This window comes from Dicentrarchus labrax, unplaced genomic scaffold (genome assembly GCF_905237075.1).
Source record: "Dicentrarchus labrax unplaced genomic scaffold, dlabrax2021, whole genome shotgun sequence".
Classification (NCBI taxonomy): domain Eukaryota; kingdom Metazoa; phylum Chordata; class Actinopteri; family Moronidae; genus Dicentrarchus; species Dicentrarchus labrax.
In genome coordinates, this window is record NW_026136711.1 from 30,036,674 (window position 1) to 30,061,328 (window position 24,655).

A 24,655-nucleotide genomic window follows, 5' to 3' on the forward strand; every position below is an offset into this window, starting at 1 on the left:
CCTTATTCAGTGGTGGGTTGTTATAAAAGTATACTGATGTGGTTTAAGTGAATGTCACACTAACTTGTGAGTGTTTGATTGTATTGAATTTAAATCATGTTATGAATCGGCTGGTTTAATCTTTTTTTTATGTTGTCTGAGTGTATTGTCACAGACTTTGTCTCTTTTTATATGTTTCCAGAATATAGAGAACGTGTGTCCTTTGCTTCTGGGCTGTAATGCTGCCACCTGTCATTCCTAAATTTAAATTAAATTGAGTCCCTCCTAAGACACCTCTGCAGCTCTCTGAAATAATGTGGTGGGCAAGCCATAACATTTATGCATGGCAGTTATCCTAAGAAGATGAGTAAAATGATGTTCTTGGACGCAATTAAAACCAAATTTTGATCTTGAGTGGCTTTATGCATACCGGCCCCCGATGTCACAACAGTTCTTTGTAGCTGGCCTCGTTAACCTGTCTGTCTCTTTCCCCACAGCATGAACTGCCCCCCCACCAAGCGTCTACGAGGTCTGAACCAGGATGTAGCCACAGCGATGGCCTTTGATGACCCATTCGGAGACGACGAGGACTTCACCCAGGACGACTTGGATGAGATTGATGTCATCGCCTCACAGGCCTTCACCTCAACTGCTGCATCTGGGCTTGGATCTAAACCAGGATCTAAACCAGGAGTTAAACCAGTGGAACTTTCCAGCGGGCCATCCTGGGCTGCAGGGCAGAGCAAATCTGTGAGCAGAGCCACAAACAATCAGAGCAGAGAGAACACGTTTAGGTTCAGTAGCAGCAACAGAGGGAATGCTGGGATACCAAGCAGAGAGCCTCTCGGTGAGTTCAGAGCAGGACTGAACACAACTGAAAGTTTTTTCTTCTGTTTGGCCAAAATATGTTCATATTTAAGAAACCTAACCTGGTGGGTTTGCATATTTAATTTCACTATGTGCATTATGTTATGTCTTTTAAATTCCTGCTGAATTTTCTAAATCATTTATCAGATTGTTTCCTACTTAGATTTCTTTCCTTCCAGGCAGTTGTAGACTGAAGATACAGCGAAAATAAACCTTGAGAGTAAAAGATTACTAATTTATTTCTCCATGTCTTTAAATATCATTTAACAATAAGTGTGAAAACACATGCAAATGTATCTGTCCAGGTGGTGAGTCCAAAATATTGTAACTGTGAATTATATCTCATCTGATCCTGTTAAATTTCTTCTTTATCACAATAAGAAAAGTACAATGTTTTGGCTCATTGTCTGGTACAGAGAGTCTGTTCCTCTGTCTGTGACCAAGAGCCAATTTGTGTTTGGCACAGATAATGGTTTTGTGTCCTTTCAGAGATAGAATTCACAAACACAAACGTTTCCAATTTCTTGTAAATTTTAAAAAGCAGAAATGAAAGTGATAAATTTAATTTGAGAATCTCCATAAAAAAAATACTAAAGATAAACAATAAATGTCTGAGCTTGGTTGGAGTAACTTTCTCTAAAGTGACATTTACATAAGCGTAGCAACATAAGCACAACCAAGATCCATACCTGAATGCAGGTGTAAACTTGTTGAAGGTGAAAGTGTCATACCTTGAATGCAGTTGTATGAGTCCATAAATGTAGAGAAAATACAGAAATAGAAAGATAAATAAATAAGAAACTGAGTATCTAATAAGTTTATAAATCCATTTGTCTTGTCACTCGTTGTGTGTTGCATGCACATACTGTCAGGTGGGGAATCTGTGCATATTTCTGCATTATTGTACACTGCACCCAGATGTATAGATACACCTCTGCTCCATGACTGTGTTAAAACCTACACAACCACTGCAGTGTTCTTTAACAAGCAGATGTCAAAGTGGAGGTCAAACAGCGAACGCAGTAAATGTTGTGTGTTGAACATGTTGACAAAAGCTCTGTTGTTTTCCGTTCAGGTAACAAGCAGCAGCACTTTGGGTCAGACAGAGAGGACTCCTACGGTCTGCTGGAGGCTCAGCATGCAGAGCTAAAGAGGAAGGTGAGACTCTTCGATTTCTCACTTTATATAAAGCTTAAAAACATCCTACAGACACAAGATCAACAGAGCAAGTTTAAAACCAATCATACTGGAAGATCAGCACAGTGAACAGGACTACATAATCAGTGCAGAGAGCCATAACAGCGCCTTCAATATTCCATTTGCATGAGAGATTTTCACATGAATAAATTTTCATTGTTTTGTATCACTTCAAATTTTTGTTAAGCAGGGCTTTTTGGAAAGTGGCTTTATTTAATTAGATATGTTCAGGGACGACGAATGACTAATAACATGGCTACATCTGGCACATACAGTACAGCAATGTTTATTAATGTGCACTTGCCATGTTAACCTTTTTAACATACAGTATTTCCCCTTAAGTAGCTTTAAGGATCACATTTTTCCTCACTGTGTGACACTATCCTATACAGTATGTTCTGTATCAGATTGCTACAACTCTTCATAGAAGCTATGTGACATTTGCACCATTTCATCAGATGGACATTTTCTACATGCTTCATTTGCACATTTCCCCAAAGTTCAGCCTGACATTGTTGGTATTTTTTCAAACGTTGTGGTATTTCTACTAGAATTTAAAATAAAGCACTGTGAGTTCAAACAATGTTTGGCTGCACAGCATGAGTTTGAAATGACTGGTCCACTGGTGTGCCACTGCTTTTTAAAGGGTTTTTGAATAAATAAATAACCAGTACAGTTTCTAAATTTGATCTCTCTTTTTAAGAATATTGTTTTGAAATATTGTTCTGACTAGACATTTGATGTCAGCTTTTTAGTACATCAAAGTATTTGACATTTACCAATTTAGGAGTGACTTGTACAACCTGAGAACAGACTCTGGATAAATAATATATCCTAATGAATGTGTATGTTATTAGCTGAAGGAGGTGGAGGAAGAGATTGTGTTGAAGAGCGGGGAGATCCGGGTTCTGAGGGACTCTCTGAAAGGTGCTCAGCAGGAGAAGGAGGCCCAGAGACAGAACCAGATCCTGCTGGAGACTCAGAGACAGAGAGAGCAGAGCGAGAGGGAGAAGGAGCTCAACAAGAAGGTGAGAAACTGAAACACACAAACGTATACAGTACATAGAGTACATATAATCCTCAGAATAACATATAATGACATGTTGTCTATGTTCAGGTTCAATCTTTGCAGTCAGAGCTGCAGTTTAAAGAAGCAGAGATCAATGAGATAAAGACCAAACTGCACAGTTCAGACAGAAATAAGATGGCCTCCCCACTGCGTAGAAACAGGTCAGTATAAATAGTACTAACAAAAGACTTGATAATCAGTTAAACGTTTTATGTTATATTACTCTATTTTATATCTCTGTAAACTGAATATTACGGACGCACAGACTGGGAAATTCTGGGCCAATACGGATGTTTAAAAGAACAATTTGGCCAATTCAGATATTTAGTTTTTTATTATTTTGTGCCAGGGCAAATATCAAATCTACAAATAAGAAGTCTGCCTTGTTGCAGCTCAGTCTATTTCTGTTCTCATCCAAGATGTGAGATGTAGAGCCGCTCACTGTCCGTGTTTCTGCATGGAGCACATCAGTATTTGTGTGCTCGTGCTGCAAAATGGAGGTGATTATTTTTCCAATATCCAAGTTGGAAATTACCCACAACACAATGTGTAAACAGCAATGTCACAACATTGATGTGACACAACAGATAAACATCGGCCATTAATATCGGTGAATGCCATTTTATTTGCAGATGTCAGTTGACATGGTGAATATCTGCTGAGGCTGTTGTAGCGTTGAGTTTTGAACTGTTAGTTGGACAAAACAAGACACTTGAAGATTTTAAAGAGCACACTGTAGTGGAACAGTTGGACACTGTGACCGTGGATATATTGAGGACAAAATGAATACAGCATTGGAGGCGGGGCTCCACTCACTGAAAGTTGCTCAGTGGTGCATGAAGCCAAAGAAGCGACTATCTGCAGAAATTACCTGGATGAATGCATACTGTAGGCTGCAGTGGCCCGTAGAGCATGCACACCAGAGACTTCTGCTGGCCGAGTCCTCCACTTATATAAATGGGCATTAAAATGATTTAATCATGCAGCTCTTCTAGACTTAAAGGACCAAATTAATCAAATTGTGATAGTGGAACAAGTAATTTTTCTGGGGATTGTTCTTTCATAATTTGAGTTTATGGGAAAAAGTCTTTTCATCCAGAATAAACACATTCTGTCTTTTTTTTTTATTAATTTATTTATTTTTCTCGTCTCAGTCCTAAAGTGCTGAGCAGTCTCGCCCAGTTGCATCATGGGAGCGGCAGCAGCTCCTCTTCTCCAACAGGAAATGGTTTCATCACCAAGGAGACGTTTGGGGCCCACTTACCGTGCAGAACAACTCCAGTGAAGACACGGAGAGATGGTGGAAACAGAGGGTCGTCTGGCAGCAGATCTGATGACAGACAGGAGGTGTCCCGTCCAGACCCCTTCCTGTCTGTCAGACCTGCACACCTGCAGCCCCGAGGTCAGTCTGTCTGTCAGTCTGCAGTACCGTTTCCTTAGAGGCTTTATGGAAATAAATATCCTGCAACACAGTTAAATAAAAATAATAAAGATATAAATAGCACACAAAGCTTTATTTGGTTTATTTATCCATTAATTACATTACAAGTACGCAGGATTTAAATATTAACCAAAGTTAAATGTACTGTTTGACACTGATGAGTAAAGAAAACTGTTCCTGCTCCACACAGAAGAACACCTGTGAGTTTTCCCTCTACCCTGTAATCTGCTCAGTGTTCTCTGTAACCAGGAACTGATACTGGATCAGTCTATCAGGTCAAAAACAGAACAACACTTCGTCTTCATCTACAGGAACAAAAAGTTTCAATCTTAACATAACAGTTCAGACAGATATTAAACCTTCCTAACATCACGCTGGAGTGTTTGTACATAATTATATCTGGTGATAACACCGTTCTGACAGCAGTGGAGAGTCATTACATCATATTTTAGACATAAAGGTCAGTCAGTACTGCTCAGCCTGTGAAAACAGTTGTTTAATGTCATCTGTCGCTCAGGATGATTTCATTTGACAGAAAACCTGAGTTATAAACTGGCAGCATGGAGTCTAAATTCGTTATGTCTTTTTGTCAATCTCTGTACTTCTTCCCCTTTTTAAAGTGTAAAGCACTTTGGTCAACTGTGGTAAACTCACTTGACTTGACTTAGAATATTTAAAAAGCATTTTCTAAGCAAGGAGAGTCCAATGAAAGACAATATTAAGCTGCATTATGGGAAATGTGGGACAGTGTTTCTGGGACCAAAAATCATAATATCTAGGACTTTTAAAAAAAATCTTTGTATGTGTGTGTGTTTTGTCCTTCAGGTGGCGTCCTGCTCGGGTTGTTGTTGCAGCAGCCGTTGTCTCCTAGTAGCCTTGGCCTCTCTCACCTGCTGTCTATGAGTCTGACTGACATCAACCTGACATCCAGGTAAACACCCATCACTGTAACCATGACATATAACACTGACTTAATACAGTGCTGTATTAGGAAAGTGTCTGCAGCAGTAACTTCAGAGAGAAACAGATATCGGTTCAATGTCTGGAGTGGCAGATCAAATCTGGGTCAGGGGGTGAAAAAGCATCACGTACTCCTCCCTCATTATCACTCCTGATTGCCCTTGAGTAAGGCATTTAACCCCCAGCTCCTTCAGTGAAGCAGCACAGTTGCAAAGAGATCAATCAAAAGAGGATTCATGCTCATTGAAAGTTACCCTGACTTAATAAATTTAAGTGCTGTGTGACAGGATCCTTAAGTTTGTTTCTAAAACTAACACACCAGATTCTTCTTGTCTACAACGCTCTGAAAAACATCTTATAGGACAATAATAACACAATACTATGAATCAGATGTTATGGATTATGATCACTTCAGCATCAACTGTATCTAACAGAAGTCACTTAATGCATCAACCTCATTTCAGTCACCGCTTGGTGTCACCAAATCCACCAAAACACAAATATTAAGAAAAACCTCTTGTCATTTGTAAGGACGTTGTCATTAACCCTTGTGATATGAGTTTGACTTGAGTAGTAGTAATCATAGTTTCAACTACAGTGGTGGTTGTCGTACTACTAGTAGAACCATTACAGTTCAAACACAAAGGAGCTGAACTGTTATAAAAGACTAACTGATGTGATGTTGTGTTGTATGTCATGATTTCAGCAGCCTGTCAGCAGGTTTTCTCATCCACTCTGATGCTGCAGTCGGTGGCGGTGAAGGTGGAGCTCCCAGAGCTGCTCTCAGTCCGGTCCAGAGTCTTGCTGTAACTGGACTCAACATGCTGAGTCAGAGCCGACCAGAAGCTGCAGCCACTAGCAGAAACAAAAGGTAGACTGATGGACTGAGATATTACAGCTGCTCAGCTGAACCTTTACTAACTGTGATATCTGCTGCTCACTGAAGAATCCAGAACAACAAAACACAGTTACACCTGAACAGTTATGTGGACAATAGAGCCCTCTTGTGGCCAAATGATATAACTGCAGCACCAAAACACCCACATGTCAAAACACAATTTATCACCACCAATTAACTGTGTTAATGTAGATAATTACCAAATATTTACAGAGTCCCTGTGAACTGTATGCTGTGTTTTCTCACTGATATATCAGCTAGCACATTCTGTAAGCCTGTATGCCACATAATTACTTTGAAATACTGTCTTTACACTGAAGTAGCAACTTAAAAACAACACAAACATGATTCAGTGGGTGCCTTAAGGGCAGGCTAAGGCTTTTTTAATACTGTATATTTCTATAGACTTTTCACCATTAAAAAGCATTTCCATTAACTACTATTTTGTTAAATTTTTTCATACAAATGGAAGAAATAAGAATCAAAATCCTTGATCGCGCCAAGCCTTAAGTTTCAGAACCACTTATACTAAACTCACAAGCAAGTCTCTAAATGCTTTGTTCAATAGAGAGTCAACTTTCATTGTTGAACTGGGTAGAAACAATTACAGAGTTTAAAAGATACCTGCATTGAAGAATCAATCCAAAGTCTTTAGGGCGGTGACATGTGGAAGTAGTGTGCTTTTAAACCATAAACCATATAATGTTGCTCGGGACATCCATTTTCAATGTTTTGTTTGGTTTTTAATGTTTTACAGAGGAGAGCATTATTTCAGGTAAGGGGTGTCCATGAAATATGATCATATGTTTATTACAAGCCATTTTTTGCCACCATTCAAGCAGCTTATTTGTTAATTGGCAGTTATTCGATCATTTGTTATGGCAAGATAGATAGATAGATAGATAGATAGATAGATAGATACTTTATTTATCCCAAGGGAAATTCAAGTATTCAAGTATCCAGTAGCATACAAGACATACATTACATACATTAAAAAATAAAATTAACTTAAAACACAGTAGTGGAGTGCAAGTGGGAGTAAAACAGTGCAAATGGATGTGCAAAAGAAGGTAGAAATTGTCCATTGTCTATTGTCTATTGTATATTGTCCTCCCTGCCTTGACTAAGAGCTGTTGTACAGTCTGATGGCCAGGGGGACGAAAGAGTTTTTGAGTCTGTTGGTGGAGCTGGATTGGTCTGCAGTCTGCCACTGAACACACTCCTCTGCCTGTGAAGGTGTTGTGCAGAGGGTGGTGGGCGTTGTTCAGTATGGATAGCATTTAGCGAACTAACATGCATCTAAACACAAGATTAAAAAAATATAATTTTTTTATGTTTGTGTGTGTGTGTGTAGGTCGTGTCCTGGAGCTGTCCTCATCCTCCCTCTGTTGGACCTTCACCTGTCTCGCCTCTGTCAGGCTCTGGACACTCTAAGTTCCACGTCTGCTGGTGGTTCAAACTCTGCTGCTGCCACCTCGCTCCCAGCAGGCCATGCTGCTCCCACTGCTGGACTAGGGAGACTGGAGGAGGCTGATTTAACTGGTTTCAGCATGGAGGACACTGGTTTGGCTGCTCTGAGGCTCCTCTACCTGGTGCTCGCCCACAGTGACGAGGTAATGACCCAGCAGATACCAAAGAGACATCAGAGAATATTGTGTTTGCTCTGTTAATTACAACTCCATCACTATTTCATCTGTAGCCTTTTTTTAAATTTGTCCACCCAGTATAAGTATCCTTGCTGAAATCACAGTTCACACTGAGCAATTTAATTGTTCTGCATGTTTAAAGGTTTCCTTCAGACATGTTTTAAGATATAATAAAAATATTTTCTTTTTTCCACAAACAAAGTTCAGTTCTCTCATTAAGAATTCTTAAAATTGCATTTACTCCTCCCTCAGTGGAAAATCCACAATCCATAAAAATGCTATATAAACAACATTGTTAGTTTAACAACTAGACACAAGATGTCTCCTACTTCAATGAAAAGTCTATTCTCAGTTAATGTGCATTGGGATTTAAGTGTCCCCATCTCACTTCTGGGAGTTACTGGACCTCAGTTGACCTCCAAATTAGTTGTAATGTTAGAAAATCCTGCTCGAACATACACGCTAAACTGAGATTTTGATAAATGCTGAATCACATTGTTTTCAGACTGGAAAAAAAAGATGAATACAACAGGATCAATAAAGTTTGATCTGAATGAATCTTAGTAATGTTCAAGTGTTCATGTATAGAGCTAGTGATCATCTGATTGTTATATTTTCTGACCTTTGACCTTTGTGATGCTCCCAGGCGGTCAAGGCTGTGTTGTTGAAGGAAAGTCAGAACAGAGTTACAGACAAAAAGGTACACACAGAAATACACACACACACACACACTCCTCCACTTTAAATTGAATTCAAAATAACATAATGAACATAATATTTGTCATTTTCTGACCTGATTTGTCAAAGATTTTTCAGTTACATTTTACCTTAAAGAAAAAACATTTCCTAAATAAATCCCCCCCCCCTCCTTCTGTTTCTAGGCTGAGTGCTCTGCTGCAGGTGTGGGTCTGTGCTCCCAGAATGCCTTGCTGCAGTCAGTGTTGCGGCTGTGTGAAGCCGGACTAGGCGACGGCGACAGCTCACAGAAGGAGGAGCTTGTTCTCAATGCAATGAAGACTCTGTGTGTCCTAATTGAGAGGACACCACAAACGCACACTGACAGGTACACACACTGAAAGGTGTCACTACAACAAAGCTGTTTTTGTTATACATTCATTCAGTTAAGAGAGAGAGATCAGTTTCATAGTCCACATCATTACCAACAACCAGCAGTCAGGAGGTTAAAGGTCACAGTCGGCCTCATAGATTTTGTATATAACTGTATGGTGACCAGATTTAAATGGAAATATGTCCCACAAGATCTGATCATATGTGACAACAGATTTTTGCCAGTGGATGAACATGAATTGAACTTTAGTTTGAATACTTTATTGAAAGTCACAACACATAATAATAATAATAATAATAATAATAATAATAATAATAATAGTAATAGTAATTGGCAATGTATTATAATATATTATTAAGTCGAGAATTAAGTACAAATGATACCCATAATGATGATGAAAGCGGAAGCTGAAGAGAGACTGACAGACTTTTTTAGTCCAGGAGTTAATGATAAATTCACAGGTTTGCCACGTTTGTGTTTTTAATTTGTTTGAGCTGCCTAAAAGGTGTTGAGAAACACATACACACATACACACTCTCTCTCTCTCTCTCTCTCTCTCTCTCTCTCTCTCTCTCTCTCTCCCTCTCTCTCCCTCTCTCTCTCTCTCTCTCTCTCATATATATATGATGCAACACTCACCTGGGAGCAATACTGGAGCTAGAGGAGTGGCTGAGCTGGGTGTGTGTGTGTGTGTGTTTATGACTTTTCTACTGACTGTTAGTGGTTATGTAATGTCTGACAGTAAACTACCTGCAGTGAGTTACAGTCATGTGACATAACAGAGTAGAAGAGCTGGCAGAGGTGAAGCAGAGAAGTTTCTGTAAATAAACTGCTGATTTCTATAAAAAATGAATTTAAATTTATGTCACAAATTTCACTTTTCTTCAGTATCAGTTATTAGTATTGGTCTAAAATGTGGCCATAACAGATCATTAAATTATATTTGTTCATTTTGACAGCATTAATGCCTCCCCTCTACATCTGCCCCTGGTTATCAAGTGGTTGTTTTCTGCTATCACAGAGCAAAGAGAAATTTTATGGCTTTTCATAATGCAAATATCACCAAAATAAATATCTGCAAATTTGTCATCAACGTCCTTGTTTGTCATCGTTAGTTTTCATTTGCATACCACTATCATTATCTGTCTGAAATATCTTAATCGGTCCAAACTAATGACAAATGTCTCTCTTTAGTTTTCAGCATCCAAAGTGGTTCAGTCTGACCAGCAGTCCAGAAACAAAAAGACATTGAGAGATAAACAGATCCTTTCAGTGTTGACTAGTAATTTATTATTTTACACTGGTCACCTCTCTCTCACACACACACACACACACACACACACACACACACACACACACACACACACACACACACACACACACACACATACTCTGGGGCTGGTTGAAGGATGAAGTCAGCCTCTGACTGCAGAGGAGTTACAGAGTGTTGACTTTTCCCCCTCTCTCTCTCTCCCTCCCTCTCTCTCTCTCAGGTTGCAGTGTGTGTTGCAGGTGGTGTGTGTGTGTTTGTCAGCAGACAGCAGGTTGCAGACAGTTTCAGAGTGTGTGTCTGTCCTTACGTCCATGTCTGACCACCAGACACTGGCTCAGCAGCTCTGCTCCCAGCACGGTGAGGCTCCGCCTTCTGCCACAGCACTGTTACTGCAGTGACTGTAACTCATTTTTCTATTTAATGTTTTAATATTTTCCTTCAAATATTAACTCAGTTGTTTGATTTAGTTTGATTTTGTTTTTGTTTTCTTTAGACCCGTGTGTTTTCCTGAAGTTGTTCCAGTTCATCAGAAACAGAACAGACAACCAGGCAACACACACAGACTGGATTCTGCTGGACCTGCAGGTAACACACACACACACACACACACACACACACACATCAGCTATTAAATACTGACTACAACATCTTACAGGAGATTGAGGTGAATAACAGCAGGGTTAAGGTCTTACTACGTTTCAAACAAACTGTTTTGTGTGGTCTGACCACATCTAAAGTGAGACCTCTACCTGTTCTGAATCTCTACATGTACTTAGCCTCCTTCGAGCTGTATCCCACTGCCTCCCCGATCTCTCTCCAACAACTGTCTGTGTCTTTGTAGTCTGAATCTTTGAAGAAATTCATGGTGTTGTGAAAAGTGACAGACGTTGTTGTGTGAAACCCACATACCAGTCACTGCGTAAAGTGGTCCTAAATATCTGTTTTGGAAATGAACATTAATTTGAAGCACTGTGACGTCCCTTCCTCTGTGTGTAGTGGGTTGTCCTGGACCAACCTCAGCAGCTTGAGGGTCATCAGTTGATTTAATTCACTGCCCCAGGCTGTAACAGCTGGCTGTGCTTACTATTGCTCTCTCCTTTTAGCTGGCATCCTTCCACAGCATGTATGCCACACATCCATGCTTTGCATTTGATTGCTGATTTATTTTCTTGTCTGTGACATTCTACAGATATCGACATTGAAGCTGTAGTGAAAGGTGTATTGTTGCTGGTATAATGTCAGACAGATCCTTTTTGCTGTTTGTTTATTTGAATAAAGCTTTTATTTGAGAACCTACAGTTCTTTTATTTTGGCCATTGTTGTTTTTGTGCCTCAGGTGGTTCGTTTGCTGAACAGACTGATGACTCAGAGAGTAGAGAGCTGGACCACAAACCAGCACAGCACCTGTCAGTGTCACACTGAGGTAAAACTCTCTGACCCTCTGTCTCTTAATATAGTGATACTAAAGTTTGTGTTGCACCTTTCTTCACAAAACTCTGTCTGTTTCGCTCTCTCAGTTGGTTCAGACAGTGGTGATTGTTTTCCATCGTCAGTGGTTGGATCTTCGTGGTTCTCAGGAGCCGACGGACTCAACAGGTCAGTCACATTTCAGATTTAAAACACCAGGCTGCTAATATTCACCGTTCCATTCTTAAAACTTGCCACAACACCCAACAATCTGTCTCTAAAATGATTGATTCCCACTCAGAGTTTTTTGGTTTTGCCCTCAGGCCAGGCCCCGCCCCCCCAGCAGTGCCCCGCCCCTTCGTTGCCATGGTGGCGTAGCCCAGCGGCATCTCTTCTCAGAGAGTGTCTACTGCTGCTGCACTGGCTGCTGCTGCATCACGGCAGCTTCTCAGAGAGCTGCAGGCCACTGCTGCACATGTACGACCAGGTGATCCCCGCTGTACGAGACACGCTGAGGAAGATCCCAGAGCTGAGCGAGAGCGAGGGTCACACACACACACACACACACACACACACCTTTATACTTACGCAATCTTTAATGATGTGAAATGCTGAGAAAATGTTAATAGTAAAAAAGAAATGGCTAGATAAGAAACCACCAACAAAAGGAGAGTGTAATAAAGGAAATTTACAAAATAAACACAATCATTCTTTCTATAGGATTATACATGTAGTACAATCCTAGTGTCATCATTCAACCCAGTTATAAGGTAAAGTTAACTCTTTATATATATATATTGCTCATAAACTCATGTTTTCCGCTTCCTGTTTCCTGTCTGTCAGAGATGGCGTTGGAGGAGATCTGCCGCTCTGAGGGCGACGACACTGATGACATGGACACTGATGCTGGCTCATGAATTGCTGCTGCCTCTGACTCCACCAGTGAACATTGAGGAGACACGAAGGACAGTTTACTGACTGTTGATTGGATATTTCACAATGAGACGAGGACAGAACGGCAACTTTTCTGTAAATTAAGTGGATGATGGAGAGAAATGAATGATTAGAGTCTGACAGCGTCACAGAATTTATTCTGCTGTCTGATGGGATTTAACTATAAGACATTGAGGTGAGAAATACTGCTGCTGTCAGAGTTCATGTTTTGGAGGTAATTTCTTTCCTTCATCCTTAATTACTGTGCAAAAGAATAAATTAAGAACAGAATGAACATATTTATGAAGAGACTTGTTAGAGAATTTGTAAAATCGAAAGAATTGTGAGAGGGTTAGACGAGAAGAACAATACCACTCATATCTGTCTGTTAAATATGAAGTGAGGGGGGAAGCAGTTAGTTACAGAATCTGCCTACCAGCCACCTCTAAAACTCCCTAACTAACATTTTATATTAGGGTGTGTTTAATCTGCACAAAAACCAAAGCTTTAAAATGTCTGTCTGCTGTTTTACGGTGGCTATGTACCAGACTGTTTTTTGCATCTTAGCAGTTGTCCAGCAACCGGTAGAGACGTCAGGAGCTTACTGGTCCTCGCCAAGGAATAGTCCGGTATATAACGCCCCGGTCAACAGCAAGTAGTCATTTTCACACTTTTTGTATTGGACTGTGGGCACAGCAGTTTAAGATATTGCATTTCTAAAATTTTCTTTTTCTAACAGGTGTAAATTGCCTGTAGTATCTCCTCGCTGGTGGGTTTCATTGCACTTACGACAACAAGCGTTTTTGCCGTCGACTTGAGTAAAACATAATGGCACTTTAGACCATTTAATTTTCTGATGTGACACCAGCTCTGTCGTTACATGGCTGCCTGCATTGTGTACTGTTTGTCTGTCAGGCTTTCATTTTGAAGCCTTCAGTGTTAGCGACCATAAAGTAAACTGTTAAAGTAAATTGACTTGTGGAATGAAATATGATAGAGACACATTTGTACACTGAATAACGTTAAAGACCACTTTAACATGAATTCTGTGTTTTAATTAAAAAATTTACTTATTCATAATTTTCCCTTTTTTTCATGATTTATAATTTTTATTTTGTGAAAACGTATATCCAGCATTTTTATTTACAATTGGCACATTTTAATGATTTATTTATTTTCTTTGTTTATTTTAATGCATTTTTAACAGGCTTGACTGAGTACTTAGCTAAAACAAGTATCTGGTAAAACAGTAAAATGTGTCGATATTTGTACTTACATATATTACATATATACATATATATTTAAAACTTGTATTTATAGTTCTTACGCTTGTGATCAAAAACCTTGTTCTGAAGCTTAATTCTATAAAACAGTTTTTTAGTAAATATAGAACCTTCTGATCAATCAATCTCATCAATTTCAAGCTTAAATTAACAATGTCCAATTAGTCTCGCCCATTCTGAGTACAGCTATGTCGCCATGAATTCAAAATGAATTACGAATTATACAATAATAACTTTTTGCAATGCTCACTTTCTTCTGCAATTTCATTGCAAAATAATGCCTAAAAACTTCACAACAATGCTTCAAAATCCGGCATTTTAGGCCACAACAATCCCAAAAAAGCCTGTGAAATCCTGAATGGACTGTGATATGAATACAGATTATTTAGTTGGTTGAACAGGTACAGATAAGGGTGTTCTCGCTCATCCACGATATTTAGTTAATACATTTATAATTCACAATACTTGTAACCCTCTATAGCTACTCTTGTAAATCAGTATTGTATTTCTCAAATGGGAAAATACCTTGTTAGTTAACTATTGTGTCTACAGACATGTTGCGGTACAGAGTGAGAGCCACGCTACAACCGGTTGAGGGCTGATCACTGCAGGTCAAATCTAAAAGCATTTAATCACAAGAAAAACACTCCAGGAAATAACACCAATAATACAATGTTTCCTAAATTAAAACCAAACAAAAACCAGTTCCGGACCAGAAAGCTTTGTAAAACGTCTTTTATTTATTCTGCAACTGTAACTGAGGCCTGAGTGACACATTCAGCAGAAGGCATCCTATTGGCTGCAGATCTGTCGGGTCATGATCAGTCAGCCTTCGTCAAAGGAAACAAATGTCAGGATTAATTTTAGTCCTGTTATCTCAAGATTACAACTTAATTATTTTGTTATTATGATTCAACACTGGGTGCTAATATGAGATATAATCCTGAGATTGAATTATACTGTTAGGCAGACGTATGAGAAATAGTTGTCTCATGATCACAAATTTACTGTGCTGTTATTTTGGGGTGATGGTTGATCCTGAAGTGTCCCAGAATAAACCAGCATGCACATAATCATTATTACAGTACATCATGTCACAAGAAAACTATTAGTTCATTTATATCTAAATATGATAATATGAGTAAATTAAAAGCACCAGATAACCAGAATTTAGAGGAAATTAGTAAACAAAGTTTTGATCCTGAGATAACAGGCCTGGAAAATATTTTTAGACACACACTCAGTTTCCATTAAACGGTGATCATCAGAAAAGGATGAGACATTCATCTTTCAAAGTCAGACTGAAGCTGAATGCAGAGTTTGTGCTGAATTTGTGTTTATTTCTTTGATTACTTCTGTTTTCCAGAAAGATTTCTGCTGCTTGTTGACTTTCCAACACTGACCGATCCTTCTCTTGTAACTCTAGAAAGCAACCAGGAAGAGTAAAGACAGAGAGAATGAAGCTGCTTAAAGTCCATTTTGAAAGCCAATGGTGTGTTCAGGTGGTCTTCATCAACTCCTTAAATCAGAATCGATCATGTAACCAGGTGTTGAAGTGTATCAATGAAACTGCCCCTGCAGGATGTCAATAATGAGTCCTTAGTTTAACACTGGGAAGTTCTCCACGAAATAGCACCTGAACACACCATTTGTTCTGGTTTGCGTCAGGTACTCGTGGAAGACGGGGAGCAGATTCAGGCCTCTAGTTGAGGTCAGTGTCATAGACCACGCCCCCTTTCCGAGGAGGCGGAGCTTGCATGGAGTCACAGCCACAGTGAGAGGAAGGCACGTGAGGGTCGGGTCAAGTAATCCAGGATCAGTCTCTATAGTGTGTGTGTGTGTGTGTGTGTGTGTGTGTGTGTGTGTGTGTGTGTGTGTGTGTGTGTGTGTGTGCTCTTGTGTGTCTATCTTTGCGAGGACCAATTTGAGTTTTTGGCTGAGGGAGTGAAGACGTTCTGACTCAGTTTTAATCTGGTTTAGGTTAAGTTTAGCGTGAAGTTTGGGGTTAATTAGTCGTGATGGTTATGGGATTATATATTAATGCGGGTCCTCACAAGTATAGAAGTACAAAAGGTGTGTGTTAGTGTTTTTCCTCTGTCCATGTTGGCACCACCTGGTCGTCGTCCTCTTGTTTACTCTGTAGTGTTTTTTGTGAGCTCTGATGCGTCTTGTGCGTGTTGCGGTGTGGCGTGTAGGGATTGGTCAGCCACGGGTGCATCAGCAGCTCCGACGCCTCCAGCCTCTCTGCGGGCGACTTCCTCAGCATGCAGCCAATCAGACACTTGGCTTGCGGTGACAGCCAGTCGGGCAGGCTGAAGGCCCCGCGGCGGATCTTGGCGAACAGCGCGGCGGGCTGCGTGTCCTGAAACGGGTATCGTCCAATCAACATGGTGTACAGGGACACGCCCAGGCTCCAGATGTCTGCGGCGCGGCCCGAGTAAGAACCTTTCCCATTGGTCAGCAGCTCGGGGCTGACGTAGGCGGGGCAGCCGTGCCTGTCCGTCAGAGAGTCGTCGTCATGGTTACCGTGCAGGAGGACGCAGTCGTTGAGGCCGAGGAGAGCGAGACGAGTCCTGCAGAAAGAAAAACACACACACAGTTAAAGCATCAGCAGTGACAGCAGTCCTGTCTGTAGTGATGGTGGTTATTTATATTATTATTATTCATCTATATCACTGGTACTACTAATTATATTGATACTGCTACTAATACTGCTGATACTACTGGTGTGTTATTAGCAATGTAAGTTGTATCCATAGTCAGTTTAGCAGTATTTCTAGAAGTGTCAGCAGTATTGTTAGTACTTTTAGCAGTATTAAGTGTTAATGACAGTATTAGTAGTATTTTACAGTATCCAAAGTCACTTCCGTGTCTGTGTATTATGCAGTACGAGTAGAATTAACAGTCAGTCTCACCTGTGTTTGTCAGTGAAGACGAACCTTCGGAGCTTCAGGTCTCTCAGGACGACTCCATGGCGATGACAGTGCGTCACGGCGCTCAAGATCTGAGCGAACAGATGCCCCGCCTCCTCCTCGCCCAGACGCTTCCTGCTTCGCATGTACGCGTGCATGTCGCCGTGGTGCCCGGGCAGGAAGACGTACACGCTGTCCTGGCCAATCACCACGTCCAGCAGGCCGCAGATGTTGTCGTGGTGACCAATCCGGTTGTAGGCAGCCAAACGCTCCAGGTAACCACGCAGAGGGAGCACCTGTAACCATGGCAACCGGAAAGAGTGGTTAGAATATCTTCAGTTTTTTTCAGCAGTATTAGCAACATTACTGGCAGTATCAGTATCAGTAGTAGTAAGTAGTATTTTCAACATTAAACAACAGGATCAGAAGTATCTGTAGTATATATACAGTAGGCGGAGCTACCTGGCAGGTGTATTGCTGCTTTGTGTGTGCGTGCTCGGCCCTGTAAGTCTCCTCCCCCTCGCAACGTTCCAACAGGAGGTACGGCCCGACTCTGGATGGGGATTCGCTCTGGGTGGACTTGGGGGCGGGGTTTCTGGGGCTGAGGCAGGGTGACAGGCCGGTGGCGAGAGGTTGCAGAGTCAGACGGGCTAGTTTACATTTTGGTAAATTCTCCTGGGGTTCGTCCAGTAGTCTCTTCAGACACCGCTGAGACCTGGCTGTAGACGCGCCCAAGCTCATCTGTGATTGGAGGAGACAAGTGACATCACATCCGGTTAATTAACACACTTCATACTGTGAAGCAGCTGCAGGGACGTTCAAAGCTGCTTATGTGTGGAAAGCTTCACTAGAACCAGTTCTCTCTGATGAAACAATTCCTGTTTGAGTAACAATATTCTGAATAACTTTAGAAAGAACTGAAATGTTACAAGTAACTTACACAGCAACTTCATGCTGTGATTGGTCAAGGGTGTGGCGACAGTGGAAACAACCTTGACACAACATATTTAAGTTGTTCGCCAACAGCTGCTCGTTCACACATTCAGCAACTCATCATTTGGAGTCGTTTTTGTGTCCGACTGATGGATGTAAGTCCATTATTTCCTCTTATTATGGTCTCTACCAACTGATGGGAACTGATCTCTAGCTGTTAAAAGCTCCACTACATTCACCATTTCATACATTGCTGTAAAACTATGGATTATAGCGGCTCTTAGTCTGCAGATGTGGTATAGCTCAGGTGTATTTCAGGTATGCATGAGAGCTTTATTTAAGTGAGAAGTTGTGGGATATAGCTGGTTCTAGTTAACACTTGTTAGGTAAGTTATATTGGACACTAGTTCAACTCCTGGTTCTTATTTGTGCACTGCAGCGCCCTCTGCTGGGGACATCACAGCATGCCCTCTTCCCTCCAATCAAACCCTCTTTAGTAATATTTTCACATACAGTAAGAGGAGTTTTATTAGTATCACATCTCGCCGTGTTCTGTGTCTCTACCGCTCACATGTTACACTGTTAACGTGTCTATAGGCTTCATGATGCAACTTCCTGTAAGCTGACAGACGCTTCAGCTTTCAGATCGTTGCATCAGAGCACAACAGTTTATAGTTTAAACAGGCTTTAAATACAGTCAACACCTTCTACACACACACACACACACACACACACACACACACACACATACACACACAGTGAGGGAGTGTGTGTTTTTTTTTTTTATATAAAGTTTTTCTGAACCTGTGGTTGCCGTGGTGACGCAGTGTGGAAACCTGCTGCTGGCTACTCTGGTGAAACACCCTGAGTCACAGCGTCACCGCGACAACGTCATCCACCGACACACACACACAGTGACACACACACAGTGAATCTGTGCTGCTGTCATCTCTTCAGCTCTTTCAGGAATTCAAGATTACATTAGACTCTTCTGAACTTTTATACGGTGAAACTTGAACTCCATTTGACTGTACTGAACGTTACTGATCTCTCTTCCTGTGTCTGATTCAGTCGGAGGCCTCGCTGAGACGTTTCACTTTTGTTTTCAGCGTAAATCAGCCTCTGGTGGCATTTTTACAGACTCATCGTAAAGATTAGAAGAGCTGCAACTAACAAGTATTATTCATACCAACGTAAACAGAGGACGGGCTGGAGAACTTCAAAAAGTGAGGAAACCTGTTTAGGGAGTGTCTAAGATGTCAACATGGACAGTTGACATGTTGACATTACTTTCTATGTTGTTGTTTTTCTTTTGTATTTTCTCTTGCTTTTTTCTTTCTTTGTTAATTAAATGAAGAATATGTCATCTTTCTTTACCTCTATCTTTTTGAAAACCATGACTACATATTTATTTGTTGCCTCAGTATTATTATTATTATATATTTGTATTGTGAAATATATGAAAAATCAACATTTTGTTTTACTAACTTGTAAACAGGGATGGATTATTGACCGGACCAGCCGGGTTTAACGTTTGTTAAAAAGTCACAGAGCTCAGTCAGAAGTTCAGATGTTAATCCTTTAATCTGAATATCTTCCATTACTGAGGCTCATTCTCTGCTCACTGCTCATCTGTTCATAAGTTTGACCCTGTTTTTAAAATAAGCCTCAAAGGTCCACTTACTGATGTCCCGGGCTTTTTACCCATCTTCATCAGTGGATGCAGTTTGCTCAGTTGTCATGGAGTCAGTCGTCCTTACTGACTTAAAAAGTTTAGAACCAGAGTATAGAAATAGGACTTTAATTGAAAAAAAAAAAACCCTCAATGTCCACTTTCTGTTACCAGACCTCTCAACTGTACCACGATGTTCATCAAATCGATCAGGCTCTTTAAAGCTAACGTGGACATCAATAACTTATAAGCTAAAACCATTACAGCTCAAATGCTAACAGACCCGTCTCCATGACAACTGGGCAAACTCCATCTGCTGATGAAGACCATATGTTAGGCTGAAAGCTCCAGAAAAGGCTAGCAATTAGTCAAATTGCTTTTTTGTTTGTTAGAAGGTCAAGAATGAACTTTGAGGTACTTTGTACACATCTCAGAGGTAGATATTGTTCTACTGCAGCTCGGTTTACTTTAACATAAAATAACAGATCATTTAACAACCAGAAACTTTATGAAGGAGTAAAATGAGCTCCACCTGGACAACATATGGAGGCTGTAATGGATCAGTAAAAGTAATACAATATAAAATAACAGTCATATAACTCTGACAGAATACTGTTCAACTGCATTTTACTGGTTACACTAGTTTTACTTTACTCTGAATAAAACGACCTTTACCTGTAACTGAGTGTCTTATTTTCAACCACTGCTCTCGGGTCAGTTTCTTACCTTGTGCTTGGTTCACACAGACAGACTGATCCGGACTGCAGCTGGAACAGGAAACCAGTAGATCCAGTACAGTAGAAACCCAGTGGAGTCAGTGTGGAGCTGCTGGTCTCTGTCTGTCTGTCTTTCTGTCTGTCTGTGGAGCAGAAGTTGCTGAAGACATACAAAGCTTTGTTGTTGTTGTTAAAGTTTGAGCTCCGACTGGAACCAGCAGGTCTGATACTGGGAGAACTGGTGATGACGTCTTTGTGTCCTTATTATTGTCGTGTTGCGCAACCTGTCGTCAGCTGTTGTTCGGCTTCTTCTCCAGTTTGAATGAAATCAAACTCACGGTTAAAACATCCCAAAACAAACCGAAACTACTGATTTAAAATAGAAATGAAACTAGTTTTTTTTTAAATAAATGAGTATATATATATATATATGTATCCGGTGCTGAAGCGAACAAAGCCGAGTAAAACCGAGTCCTTCCGTCCTCCTGTCCGAGTTTAAAGTACAGCAACCTTCCGTGTGTCGGTGTGGTTTTTGTGATCCAGTCTGACCCTCCGGACTCCGGTCTGCTCTGACCCCGCTCTGCTCCAGAACTTTCAGCCGGACTGAGGACCGGGACTGACTCAGGGTCTGTTTGGTTACGTTGTTCCCACCCGCGGTGTCGTCATCCAGCGCGGTGGGCGGAGCCTCGATGTTGCAATCCCGAGCCGATCATTCGTCAGAAAACAGCCACGAGAGAGTTTCGATATGTGTCTTTATTGAAAGTAAAGGCGCACGTTTAAGTATAAGTTATTGCACAATGCAGAAATGTTATGTAAGTAAAAGTCCTGCATTCAAAAGTATAAAGTATTATTATCTAAATATAACCTGAAGTACCAAAAGTGAAAGTACTTTATCATAATTTATATTGTGTTATGGGATTATAGTCATTAGTTTTATTCAAGTTATATACTGCAGCTTAAGATAAGATAAGATAGACTTTATTGATCCCACAGTGGGGAAACTCACTTGCTACAGCAGCTCCAGGTACAACACAACAGATTACAAAACACACATTAATATAACAGAAAAAATACAAGATATAAAAGGAAGTGAAAAATAAGAATAAGGGTTATAAATAAAGTACACTATATACACCTTTTTATATACAGATGTGACTCATATGGAACATTACACAGGTTACAGGTTTAAAAATAAATGTAACTGCACAGGACAACAAATATATACAGTAGTGTAATTTAAAGGTAATATAGGATTTAAATATAGGGCTATAAATATACAGTACAGGTATAAAGGTATATATTGTTTTATTTTGACCTTCAGTAATACATCATAACTTATTTGTTAATATGAATCTGAATCTGCAAAGTAAATTTAATTCATTAAATCAATCAATTAAAGTTATGAAATGAATGTGTTGGGGTAAAAAGTATAATACTTACTCCAGTAAAGTACTTAAGGACAATACTTAAGTACTCAGTTTCCACCAACGTTTACACAATGAACACAAGTGAACACGCCCTGGAAAGATAGAGACAATGGAGTTTTACACAAAGTTCTTTCATACAATCAAAGTTTTTATGTTTTCTAATAAAGTATTTGAGATTTTATGACACTTCTACCAAACAAAAACATTCCTGTGAGAGACCAACAAACATTCCTCTGGTAGTAAGTTATCCATGTTAAACAGAGACAACTGGGAGAAAGCGAGTGTATCTTTCTGTTAATAGTCTGAAGGAGGATATGTTAAAAATATCAGAGACAGCACAGTGATGATGTCAGCAGCTGCAACACACACACACACACACACACACACGAACGCACACGCACAGAACAGCTGCTTGTTTTATATATGGAGCATCATTACATTATACACCGACGCACTGCGGCTTTACATCACACACTTTGGTGTTGTGCCTTCACAATTTGAATATGATTTACTTCACACATGTTAGACTAGTCTCTGTATGAGTGTTACACAAATAAAGTGGCCTTGATTTGCCTATTTATTACCCAGAATCCTGCAGAACTTTCCTACATAGTTTGCTATAATGCAAGAAAACTTGGGCAAACAAATCAGTGGAAAAGAATATTATAATAAGATTAAACAAACTATTAAATTAAAAGTAATAACACCACTGGAGAAAAGTGGTGTTTGAAACTGTAAACTTAACATTATGACCAATTATTTACCAATAAATGAGGAACTTATAAACAATAAATGAGTCTCCCCCCAACCCTAATCCGTACAACGATGTGAACTGTTTGACTCTTTGTTTAAATTATCTTTACTGTGATCAAACCAAACCTGTGCTTAAATGATCCATTAATAAATATCATCATTCATATAAATTCCCCAGTGAAGTCGATCAGGTAGAAACACCAGACAGACTGCAACTGTCTTTATGAAGCTAAATATCTTAAGGATTTAGATTTATTGACCAAATGATGAACATAATAATCAATCAAATAGATAGTAGATTAATCAATAATGTAGTTGCAGCCCTAGAAAGAAGTTATTACACTGTAAAACCCGATGAGTTAGTTCAACTCAAACTGTTTGAGGAAACCAGCCTGAAACCAATTTTTTTAAGTCAAACAATGTAATCATTAATTAAGTTAATTATACCAGGTAATACAGTTAAATTAACTTAAAACTTAAAAGGTTATTACACTCATATACAGCAGTTCTCCAAACCTGTTTAAAATGTGTCAACAGAATTGATCAGACTCACTTAAATGCTTCTTCTTTATACAAATGTTGTGTGTGGATCATCTAATCTAATTGTTACTGCCACTTCTAACCTGCTTGTTTTTTTTATGTGAATAACATAAAATCTTTACATTTTGGGGATCATTAAGAATAATTTGGATGCATACTTGGTCATATGATGATTCATAAACAAAATAAAAACAAAAGATGAAGAAATCCTAAGCATTATAGCACAGTAAGCAAATTTATAATTATATAAAGTCAATTTAAAGAAAACGAATCAATGGAGTTATATATTTATTATATCATCACCGATACTTAAAATACTGCACAAATTAAGTTATTACTTAAATAATTTTTTTTTGAGTTTGGTTTAATTTATGCTATTAAATGACTCCACATTTGTTGGCGGATTAAGTTCTGTTAATGTACTTCTTTTATTAAGGTATCCTGTCAAGTTGCACAGAGTATATCTATATTAAGCATTGTACAGTATAATGCAGTCGACAGGTTTTCCTCTGACAGTAACACGTTTTGTTTGTGAGCTCGTTCAGATGGACAGTTGACCTGCAGAGCCGCAGCCACCTGCTGACCTTTGACCTTAATCTGTGCTCAGTCTGTGGTCGGAGGCTCAGCGGCTGAGTTTGTTCCACATTCAGACACGTGCGACACGTTTCTGCTTTTACTGAACTAAATCCGTCCGATCCATCAATGATTCATCAGAAACTCACCTGTGTCCGCTGACAGTACATCAGCAGAGAATACGTTAAATATACTACAGGGGAACTCACTGTGACTGAAGAGTTATAGATTATTTAAAAAATCCTCACTTTGCATTTGTCAGCTGATCATTATTAAAATATTAATCTGTATTTAAACAAGAGTCAGCCATTTTGAAAGTGTCAGTTTTATGTCACTTCCTCCTGCAGATCAAACGTTTCTTTTCTACTTTATTCTACTATTGAAACAAGTAACAACTTAAAACCTCTTGAGTATACAGGTTGAGTTTAAAACATGCAAGGGTGACTTAAAAAAAAGATAAAACATAAATAATTAACAGTTCAATAAATATATTTTCTATCTAAATATACGTTTTTACAGCTTGTTCATGTTTGTAAATTCAGATTTTGTAGAAATGTGTTGTCTGATATGGACATTGAGCTCTTAAAAAGTATTTTGCTTAAAGATTAAAAGTAAGTAATATAAAGTGAGGGTAGATGTGATCAGAAATAAGTTGTGACAATGTGAGTCAGACAGAAATACTACCAGTGTTTCTCTGAAGGTCTCGACTAACTCACATCAGTGTCTTTCTTTAGTTTCTGCAAATATCGATGAGTAAAGGTGAGACATTTTAAAGGAAATCTCTTTGTTAGTTAACAAACAAACTCAAACAGGTGAGGTGGAACAACAACAGTTGTATCAAATGACTGACCTCACCTGACCTGCCTCTGCCCCTCCCCTCTCTGATCCACACACCCACGCACAGGAGAGCGACGGCTGCCCCAGGAGGATGAATCCTAATCACTCTGCTGATGCTCTGTCTGTTCCCATAGTGCCACCAGCAGGTCGACACTGTGGCTCTGAATAAAATATCTCAACGACTGTCGGATGGATTGCCATGAAACTTGCACCAAATATTCATGTTCCCCTCAGGATAAATTATAATAACTCTGGACCATAATCAACTTT

General features: G+C 39.6%; 2 protein-coding genes across 3 annotated transcripts in view; one reads left to right on the forward strand and one right to left on the reverse strand.

The window, feature by feature from the left end:
- Positions 1-13,819, forward strand: part of atrip (ATR interacting protein) — a 14,716-nt gene extending 897 nt beyond the window's left edge. Inside the window, exons 2-17 of one of the 2 annotated variants that reach the window (XM_051414703.1) lie at positions 477-826; positions 1,922-2,004; positions 2,901-3,071; positions 3,161-3,273; positions 4,267-4,514; positions 5,379-5,484; positions 6,220-6,384; positions 7,766-8,024; positions 8,704-8,757; positions 8,939-9,120; positions 10,620-10,756; positions 10,893-10,984; positions 11,736-11,822; positions 11,917-11,995; positions 12,130-12,351; positions 12,650-13,819. In XM_051414703.1, coding sequence (XP_051270663.1) covers positions 478-826; positions 1,922-2,004; positions 2,901-3,071; positions 3,161-3,273; positions 4,267-4,514; positions 5,379-5,484; positions 6,220-6,384; positions 7,766-8,024; positions 8,704-8,757; positions 8,939-9,120; positions 10,620-10,756; positions 10,893-10,984; positions 11,736-11,822; positions 11,917-11,995; positions 12,130-12,351; positions 12,650-12,723 — 2,421 coding nt within the window. In that variant the 5' untranslated portion in view covers position 477 and the 3' untranslated portion in view covers positions 12,724-13,819. The remainder of the gene's footprint in view (positions 1-476; positions 827-1,921; positions 2,005-2,900; positions 3,072-3,160; positions 3,274-4,266; positions 4,515-5,378; positions 5,485-6,219; positions 6,385-7,765; positions 8,025-8,703; positions 8,758-8,938; positions 9,121-10,619; positions 10,757-10,892; positions 10,985-11,735; positions 11,823-11,916; positions 11,996-12,129; positions 12,352-12,649) is intronic. The other variant, XM_051414704.1, reaches the window with a different exon arrangement.
- A 924-nt stretch (positions 13,820-14,743) lies between these two features.
- Positions 14,744-20,895, reverse strand: trib3 (tribbles pseudokinase 3). The gene is made up of 4 exons (XM_051414705.1): positions 20,266-20,895; positions 17,397-17,675; positions 16,938-17,230; positions 14,744-16,595 (listed from the first exon to the last, which is right to left on the reverse strand). The coding sequence occupies exons 2-4, from the start codon at positions 17,673-17,675 to the stop codon at positions 16,103-16,105; spliced, it is 1,065 nt and encodes a 354-aa protein (XP_051270665.1). The 5' UTR covers positions 20,266-20,895; the 3' UTR covers positions 14,744-16,102.
- Between the last annotated feature and the right edge of the window lie 3,760 nt (positions 20,896-24,655).